The sequence below is a fragment of the Buceros rhinoceros genome, unplaced genomic scaffold (assembly GCF_000710305.1).
Source record: "Buceros rhinoceros silvestris isolate BGI_N320 unplaced genomic scaffold, ASM71030v1 scaffold1681, whole genome shotgun sequence".
Lineage (NCBI taxonomy): Eukaryota > Metazoa > Chordata > Aves > Bucerotiformes > Bucerotidae > Buceros > Buceros rhinoceros.
In genome coordinates, this window is record NW_010395866.1 from 43,974 (window position 1) to 53,781 (window position 9,808).

The following is a 9,808-nucleotide window of genomic DNA, read 5'->3' on the forward strand; positions in this document are numbered from 1 at the left end:
TGCTGAAATCAGAATTGCCTCTGCAAGAGTGATTAGCTGAAACAGGCCTATAAGGATAATCCCAATACTTCACTTGTGAAGTATTTTATCAGGTCCAGAGAGCCTTTCTCAGTGGAATGGTTAAATCATAAATGGTACTTTCTGGATGAATACATTGGGGACATGGAAACTATGCTTTTAGTCTAGAAAGTCTAAGTTCAGAGGGTTTTTTTTCTATCAAAGGTTTAAGTAGAACGTGCAAGAGATAACAAGAATATAATTTGTAAATGAGAAATGAATGTATACAAATTCACTAATAATAAATCTTAACAATAATAGACATATTGTAAAGCAAGAATGATGTCGTCATCAGGAATGCAAATATAATCCATTAAAAAAACCCAAACACCACAACAAAAAAACCCAAACCCAAGAAATAAATCTGCACTGTGTTTTACTAACTTAGAAAAACAAAACTAGTCTTAAATGGCTCATATTTTTCCTGCAAAAGAATGATATCTAAGCCGAGCCGAACCTGTTCAGCTGCATTTTGGGATTCAAACATTAGATTTACGTCCCAGTTTTGTAAGAGTGTGCAATCATTTTAGGTTTGCCCATGTTTGAGTAGAAAGTAATCTGAGATGCAGCCTGAAATATTTGTGGAGACTCACAAATCAAAACACAAAATGAGTGAAAAGAAAGATGGAGCATGACTGAGGAGCTTGTCAACTGAAACAAGAATTGGTACAGCCCTCAAAATGGTGCAGTATTAGAGAATAGAAAACAAAACCTCATCTATTTATATGTGACAAGAATGATAAAAAGCAGACAACAATTATTCAGTCGGTTAAATGCAGAAGGGCATGGGTTGCCACCACGGTTCAATCTGTACAGGTTTGGTGAAATCACATATTATGCAACTCTTACTTTTCATGGCACGTGCCTTAACAGAAAGATGTTGAATATGTGGGGGTGCAAAGAAGTCCAGAAATATAAACAAAGTGACTATCAGAGAGATAGGAGTAAGAAAATAACTGAGCTCGTGTGCAGTAACCATGTTCAGTTGTCCGAATGACGAGAGGTAAAATCATTAGTCGACTCGCTCTGATGAGTCCCAATCTCAAAATGAGATCTTTCAACATCTGCCGTGGCGCTATAAAGCATTAACAGGGAAATCATAAGGCAGTAGGAGATGTCCTCCAGGTGTCTGTGAAACCAATATTTCCTACAGTGCAAGCCTGTGATAATGAAGAACTGTTGACTGATGCAAGGGGAAGACCTCCAAACAGGAAAATGAACATGGAATATTAGCATTAGTAGAATAATTTCTTTCAGTGAAACGTGTTGAAGAACAATTTCCAAATAGGACAGTGGAAAGCATATCATCCATTGATTTTAGAATGGAATTAGAAAAGTTTTCAGACCCTATGTGAGCAATACCTGAAGGTCTATCCGTTGACAGAGTAGGTACATGATGCCTGAATTTGTCTCTTACTTTTCTGTGAAATCTGGAAAACCACGTTTCTGTCCCAATCACGATATTTTGCTTCTTGTCTAATTTTCTGTTTTGATATAGTGTACACCTATGTTCAGAGCCGGTTTTATCGCTCACCTGAAGTGATTCTTGGTCATCCTTACGCTATGGCTGTCGATATGTGGAGCTTAGGCTGTATCATAGCGGAGCTCTACACAGGCTACCCGCTGTTTCCAGGGGAAGATGAAGCTGATCAACTTGCCTGCATCATGGAGGTAATTTTTGGGATTGTCTTTTGAATTACATACTTATTTGATAAACTTCACTGCCAGCAACAAAGGGAAATCTCAAGACATAATGAAATGTAATTGGCTATGGGCTGGCCTTTTAGAGGGAAGTCTGTTACAGACTCAGGGCTCTTTGAGAGGATGGGTTCTAACGCAAAACTGTTAATTCCATTTCAAGTACCAAACATTGCTTTGTACCGTACTTACTCTTTTGTTTCTGAAGGAAACATATTTTATTTATCCAGTTGAAGATGTCCCTGCTCACTGGCAGGGGGGTTGGGCTAGATGACCTTTAAAGATTGTTTCCAACACAAAACATTCTGTGATTCTATGATTGTGATTCTATGATTAAACTGGTCAGAATTTGTACAGAGAAGTTAGAATAGAAGAAGCATATCTAAGGGGAGGGAGAAGCAATCCAAATTATAACAGCCTGCTTCTCTTTTAGAAATCAAACATATCTTGATTGAATCAGATCTCTTTAGTCCAAACTCCTGCTGAAAGAGAGATTTTTGCTAACATTTGAGTAGTCATCTGTGGCTTTGTCTAGTAAATCTTGAAAACCTCAGAGGTTTGAGTAGAAACCCGCTGGGTGACCTGCTCAAGTGCTGCTTTACTCGCTTGGTGAAAGTTTTTCCTAATAGTCATCCTGCACTTCTCAAGCCACAGTTTGTGCTTGTTGCCTCTTCTTATATTGTCTGCCACTACAAGGAAGCTGGCTTTATCAACTGTGTAAATGTTTTTCAAGGAGTTTTAGGTATGTACTGTGGTGTCTCCTACCTCAGATCACCTACGCAGTACAAATGTTAGAGGAGGTACAAAACTGACCCCTGAAAGCAAGTTACTTAGTTACTCCATAGCACTCACTAAACTGCAACCTGACATTGAACTCAGCCCCAAGTTCAGATCCTTCTAGTGCCATGTTGTTTGTGCAAGATTTTTCAAGGACAGCGTCTCTCCATGTGGCCTCCTACAATAGCTGTCACTAACAAACACGCTTGCTCTTAGACCCTTCTGCGGTAGTGAAGATCCCGATAGTATCCTTGATAAGATCACATCTTCTGTCTGTAGACAATTCCTTTGTTCCTTCCACAATAAATTGCACAAGAGGAAATGGTTTGAAGACATTTCACAGTGTATTGCAACATTCAACTTATTTTCAAATGGAGGGTGATGGATGTTACGTATGTTTATGAAATGAGGAGTAATTCCATGAATTCATTTTCTATGTTGAAGGTATTGGGTCTTCCACCAGCTGATTTTATCCAGGCTGCATCAAGGAAGCGAACTTTCTTTGGTAACTGCTTCTGATTGTTGTCCTTGCTGGAATCCTCCCTGCGAGATAATGAGTAGTTAATAGCAATGGTAGAGAGTAGGGTCAGAGAACCTTAGTGGCTTCTTAGCTGGGAAGACTTCTTTCAGGAGGAGGTATTGAGGAGAAGCAAAAGTGTAACATGAGGGCTACAAATGAACCTGGAGCTGTGCTCTTCGTGTCTTATGGCCCTCTCATTGGCAAGGTGGAGGCACTGGGAAGTCCATTCCCCTGTTACTCCTTACAAATATTATTGCTAAACGGAATGCAGTGGGCTCTGGGAACGATTTTACATTAAATTCATTCCTGTATGTATAATTTGGTTTCGGAAATTGCACAAAACACAACAAAAAACCGCAGTGGAGTATGCAGTCTCTAGGATGTAACCAATATTATTTGCCACAATAGGGGCAGACTATTGATCCAACAGGGCAAAACCAGAGTTAGTGGGATGGATATGGGTACTGATTTTGAAACTCACTTAAATATTTGGTGAGGATTTTAATGTCATTTTTTGAGTATGTCTTTATTTTTTTAAGATTCCAAAGGTTTTCCTAAATCCATAACTAACAGCAAGGGAAAGAAGAGATGCCCAGACTCCAAGGATCTAAGCACTGTGCTGAAAACTCATGATGCTGGTTTCTTGGACTTTCTGAAAGGATGCCTAATGTGAGTTCATAATTTTGACTATATACAGCACGCCGGTTTTGACCTGCTTTCATTCTCTTGTGCCTTTAAAATATTTGTATCTGCTGGGGCTTTTTTGTGGGGTGTTTTGCTTTTTCAATTTTTTTTTGTTGTTTTTTTCCACATGGTAGCATTTGGATAACTATTATTATTGTTATTCATAGCTTATTGCAGGGAGAAATCATTGCATAGAAAGTCTAGATGGGGTTAGTCGAAGGTACAAAAGAAAGCTGATATCGTTATATCTAAAAGCAGATCTTCTGATGATGGAAACTAAACTCCCAAAGGAATGTTTTTTATCCACTGAGACCTTTGTATTAAATCCTTTCTGGTTTATAAGATAAAAGTTCATTCACAGATATTCCTAGATAATGGTAATGCAATGCAGTGCATATCTGGAGATCAAAGATTGTTTTTGTACTTAAATCTAACTCCTGCTCCAGTAGGAAGAAAATCTTTGAATTTCCTCCAGTGGGAGCTATATCTGGAGCTGATTTAGCTGGCTTGAATGTCTTGACTGTATTTTCTGTGCTAGGCCTTGGAAATGGCAATCAGATGATGCACTGTGGTATGTCTATGAAAACAGCTCTGCTTCTTTGAATGTCTGCTCACAAAGATCTTCGCATGCATGTTCCTTCTTTTTAGTTCCAAATGCACCATATGCTCCCCCCTTAGCAAAGGATATAAAGTCAAAGTACGTTCAGCCCTGTCTCCACCTCGGAAGCAGTGGTACTGTTTGCTTGCTTCTGGAATGTGGCAGTTGGTGTAGAGAATTACTAGGCACAGTTACCAGTGTTACCTTGTAGTTTGCGTGCTGGTTTAAGGCCTTTTTCCCCTTTCCGTAGTTACACTTATTTGTTCGTTGACAGCAGTCTCATTGCACATTTCAAGGATTATTTGACAGACTGCATTTTTCCATTCTCCTGATTGGTATAGATTTGTATAAATCACTGGGGCTTAAAATGCAAGAAGATAATTTCTATATGGTCTATAGACCGTAATTTCTAGGATAAACTGTTGACTTTACTCCAGTCAAGAATTTTGCTACTGAATACCTAGTATGACAAGTGGTCCACAGCTGGTTTTTTAAAGACAATTGATGATCTGCGCATTTTTGTCAACCGCTAAATGCAAATAATATGTAACTGTTAGCAGTTTTCACACAAGGTAGAAATCCCACAGGTTCGCTACGCCAAGAACATTTTAGCTAGTATCACAGAATAATTTACACTGGAAGGAACCTCATCTAGCTCACCCTCCCACTCAAAGCAGAGGAACTTTGGAGGAGGTTGCTCAGAACCTTGTCCAGTCAGGTTTTGAGTGCCTCCAAAGAGGGAGATCCACAGCCTTTTGGGGCAACCTGTTCCAAGAGTGAACCACACTCACAGTAAGAGTGTCATTGGCAAAGTGTCTATGTGTTTGTGTGTGGGGAGAGAGACATGATTTAGTGTCATCAGTGTATCACCTGTTATCACAAATTAAAGGGACTGTTTAATAAATGAAGTAAGAGAAGCAGACTATCTCATGGCTCAGACATATCAAGTGTCTTTTCCAAGTCAGTCAGGTTACTAAGCGTTTTGCACGGTGGGACTCCATGGACCCTATTGATATGAGGTGCCATTTTACTAACAGGTCTTTTTGCTTGGGAAATGGTTATTAATGCGGTTTTACTCACCCATCGAACTAAAACACTGAGCATGCAGGAACAAACTTTTGTCTGGTTGCCTTAAATACCGACCTCTTGCATAGGTGCAGTAAGGCTTTCAAGGTCAGCTTGGATCCTAATTTGTACTGTGTAATGGCAGCAGAATTTGGTCCCATACCTTTTCCAGTGTTACCTGTATCTTATGCAAGACTAATATTTTGTGTCTTGTTTAGCAATGACTCTAAGTTTCTTTCTAGCAGCTCAGTAGCACTTTCCTAAAGAAATCCATGCTAACTTGTGGTTATATGTCACAAGAAGGCTGCTTTTAATATTCCCTGTCTGCTAAATCTGTATGAATCATTGATCCATTTGAGTTTGCTGGCTGAATCAAAACATTTAGAAAATAATTTTAGTGAAGCAAAAAAATGTGTAAACAAGTAATTTCAGATCACACTTAAATGTTAGGATTGTTCAAATTTTCAAAGGAATGAAGTAAGGTTTGAAATGAAAATTCTTTTTGAGGCAAAAAGAATTGAACTATTTTGTCTTTTTCATTTGACAATTTGTGTCCAAAGCAGCCTGATAATTTGCCATGACTTCACAAATACTTTTGTTCAACTTTGTAGACACCCGTTTTGTCAATGAAAACATCAGACCAAAAAAAGATTCACTCAGCTCTTGTGATCACAAGAATCTGTTTCTTTTCTTACATTTTTTCTGTACAGTTCTGGACAACACTGAGATTAGACAAATCAAAATTAAATAGTTTGCAACTGATATAGCAATTAGTAACAGAAACATTAGGCTTGATACGAATGCAGGATGAATGTGTGTTTGAGCACTGGAAGGAACAGGAAGCTAGAAGAATGGTATGTACTGGTAACAGAGGACACTGCTCCCACCTGTAAAACTGGCGAGTGTATTGTCTGTGTCACAGCCAGGAAGGCTGCACTCTGGTGAGACCACAGCGTGGGTGACCAGCAGTGAAAAACCTCAAAGCTCACAGCAATTGCAAGGCCACAAGGTTGCAGAACATCACATATGCCATTCGTTTTCCTGTTGGTCTGAAAGGAAAACAAACATCTACTCCAAAATACAAGGAAAACTAGATCATGAGTAGGTACCTTGCCTAACATTTATGGAGACTGAAGTCAGCAAGGTTCTGATCTGAAGGACCATGCCCAAACAGCAGGTGACTCCTAAAGGATATAAAAGATCTGTCTAAAGTCTAGGACATCACCATCAAGAAGAACTCCAGAGATGTGATGAGGACTCAGTATCTGACAACCCTTGTCCTCTGTGTGACACAAAAGTGGTCTTGGCTAGAGCACTTGGTGCTTGTGAGTATGTGGGTCTGAGAACTGAGTGAATGAAACCTGTGAGAGGATAAAGTCAATATAGAGATTTAGGAAAAAAAAAATCACCTTTGATTTCTGTAGTAAGATCTCACGTGAATTTTGTTATACTAAGTCTCTACAGTAGCCTCAGGTACAGTTAAATTAGGGAAGACATATCTCTTAATGAATTACCCTTTGTCTCATTTATGTTCCCTTTCCTGGAGCCTGCACTGACAGAATGTGAAAAATTGGAAACAAGTATTCTGTAGGGTCTCTACCCTAACAACGCTATGAACTGCATGTGAAAAATGGGTTTGATCAGCAAAGCACACAGTGACGAAGTAAATAAAAAATGTAAAGGATGGAGAAGATCCCATAAGATTTTTCCTTGTTTTCTCCTAACATCCTTTTGTTTCAAAAAAGGTCCTCATGACTTAACTTTCAGAAGACAATACTGAATCTTTTGGCTTAGAGTAATTTTCAGATAGAAACAGCTGAATAACTATTTGTCTACCATGGATTTAAGGTGGGAACCTGCCCTGCGCATGACTCCCGATGAAGCCATGAAGCATGCATGGATCCAGGAACCAAAAATATACAGAGCAAAACAGAAAACACAGACTTCATGGATACTGAGTGATGGCTCTTTCTCTACACCAGAAAAGAAAAAAGAGAATATTCGTAAGCATGTGCTACCTGGAGAACTAAGTGCACTTATATCAGTGTTTGGTTTTTCTTTATATTTAATATCATCTGTCTGAAGTAAGATCAAGTAAGGTATGCAGATTATGGATGGTCACCTGGAATGTGGTGGATAGAGCCACTATTCCTCACTGTTGTAGAAACACGTTAGTTGTGTTTTATGGCAGATGCCAGCAAGAAGACTGGCAGTACTAACGATTCATACAGAACAACCTTTTTCCTACAGCAAAATAGTTATGCTATCGGTCACCACACCATAATGCACTTCACTCTTGGAGCAAAGCAATGCATTAGTGGTGGTTGTAAGATCTCCGAGAAAACTTTCAACTGATTTTTTTTTTGTAAATTTATGGTGATCACGTGTTTATCTGCTGCTAAGAGTCCACAGTCTTACCCTATCATTTTATTTATTTTTTATTACAGAAAACGTCTGGAAAGATACAGCTGACAAAATGAAAAGTGAACTGGCTGAAAGACTCGCTGCCACTGAGCCCTCCACAGGCACAACAGAAAATGATGTGCAGAACACAAGGAAACATGTTATTCCAGAGAGGCATTTGGAAACCCAAATGGAAAAGCCTCTACGAAACGACCAAGCAGAACACAGTGGTGAAACAGCTCTTCCAAAAAATTCTCTTTTTTTCCCACCAATTAAATAATACACAGCACAAGCAATGGTTGGTTCATTTGCATACCTAATATATCTTGTAGGTATTATTCGTACTCAGGAATATAAGCTGTATCTGTCTGTACATGGGATGTGCACACTGTAAGTATATTTAATGTTCATTTTACCCTGAAAACCATTTCTTTTCCTCTTCTACATCCCTGTGATTAGAAGTCTTTCACAGCAGCAATAAAATGGAGACTGAAAAGACAGAGAGTGGCTTATTCTTGATGTTATTCTTGATGTTTAGAATTCTAGATTTTCCTGGATGTAAAAGAACAACTGCATTGACTGAAGAATCTGAATCGTTTCAGTTACATCAGCATAAACCAGGAATGATTCATGGATAGGATTACTGGATTTACTTCTGTATAAAAAGTAAGAGAAAGCAAACCCAGCATCTTCACTTTCTTCCTTCCCTGTCTCCCTCTTTTTTATAGTGAAGCACTAGATGGAAACAATTACTGCACCTTCTTAGCAGATTTAGAAATGTAAATTATATTCTTTAGCTCTTTAGCAGCAACAAAGAGTGGTATTCTGGGTCCACTTCTGCAGGGCCCCCACTCAGTATTCACATCAACAAGAAAAATGGATTAAAGCAAGCTGACTTTACTCGGGAGCATTGTCCTCCACAGGAAGTTTACCTCAATACTCTCATAATTCTATGACACCTATGATTTATATGTTTAATTAATTTAAACATTTAGCTCTTTGGATAATAGACTGTCTTTTCATTGCATTTGTAAAGCACCTGCCTTGTTATAACTCTTACACTTTACTGTGGCTCATAGATAGTACCGCAATTTAAAAGGAAATAGTGAGGAAATTGTCCTTACAAAATGAAGCTGTTACTGGAGCAGTGATATTGCAGCAGTCCCAAGAGAAATAAGTGTTTGTAGGTTTTAAGAGTCGCCATAACAGCAAATTCCCTCAGGCTTTTGTGCAAGAGGAAAACCCAAAGGATATGAAAATGGTCCTTGCACAGTTCTAATTTATCAGTGAGTAAACAAGCCATCTGACAGGGTGCAGAGGTGACTGCATGACCAAAAGCCTATAGCAGCTGTGCTCTCCTACTGAATAGAAAGTTAACGGGAACAGTGAGCTCAGACAAAATTACTGCACAATGCAGTGTGACCACTCTCTTGGCTTCAGGCAAATCCTACATCCAGTGAAGAAACAGCTGGAAGATGAGTGACCCAAGAAGGGCAATACTGAGCCATTATCTAGTGTAATTGAGCAGTGAATTATGAGGGCATTTTGGCAGACAAATATCCTGCTGCTGTGATGCAGACATTACTGACAAGCAGGGCAGCATGCAGAACTGGAATTGTCTGTATCTCTTGCTTCAGAGGAACCCTTTTGCAGCTTAACCTTCATGGAGACTATAAGATGTTCCCATTCATCACCAGAATGATGTACTGGGAAAAGTGAATTCTGTTATTCATCACCTTTCGGTGATTGCACAGAACACCCAGGGTGGGTGAGCATCTTGCAGAATGTGGGCAGAGCCCTTCTCACATTGCGCAGAGTAGGAGTCCCATCCCTGGAGGGAGCTGAATGAAGGAGTCGGGCTCATCATCATTTTTAGGGAATATTCAGATAGGTTTTTGCAGATATTTGGAAAATACTTTTGCTGTTTCTTTGCAAGTAACACAGAAGATAAGAAGCAAAGGGTTTAAGTGCAAGGATTGGATTCAATGCGGACTAAGAACAGCAGG

General features: G+C 39.2%; 1 protein-coding gene across 1 annotated transcript in view; it reads left to right on the top strand.

The window, feature by feature from the left end:
* DYRK4 (dual-specificity tyrosine-(Y)-phosphorylation regulated kinase 4) overlaps positions 1-8,172 on the top strand; it is a 23,149-nt gene extending 14,977 nt beyond the window's left edge. The window contains exons 10-14 of the mRNA XM_010145685.1: positions 1,556-1,728; positions 2,977-3,037; positions 3,592-3,721; positions 7,248-7,402; positions 7,847-8,172. Of these exons, the coding sequence (XP_010143987.1) occupies positions 1,556-1,728; positions 2,977-3,037; positions 3,592-3,721; positions 7,248-7,402; positions 7,847-8,082 (755 nt within the window). The 3' untranslated portion in view covers positions 8,083-8,172. The remainder of the gene's footprint in view (positions 1-1,555; positions 1,729-2,976; positions 3,038-3,591; positions 3,722-7,247; positions 7,403-7,846) is intronic.
* The last annotated feature ends 1,636 nt before the right edge of the window (positions 8,173-9,808 follow it).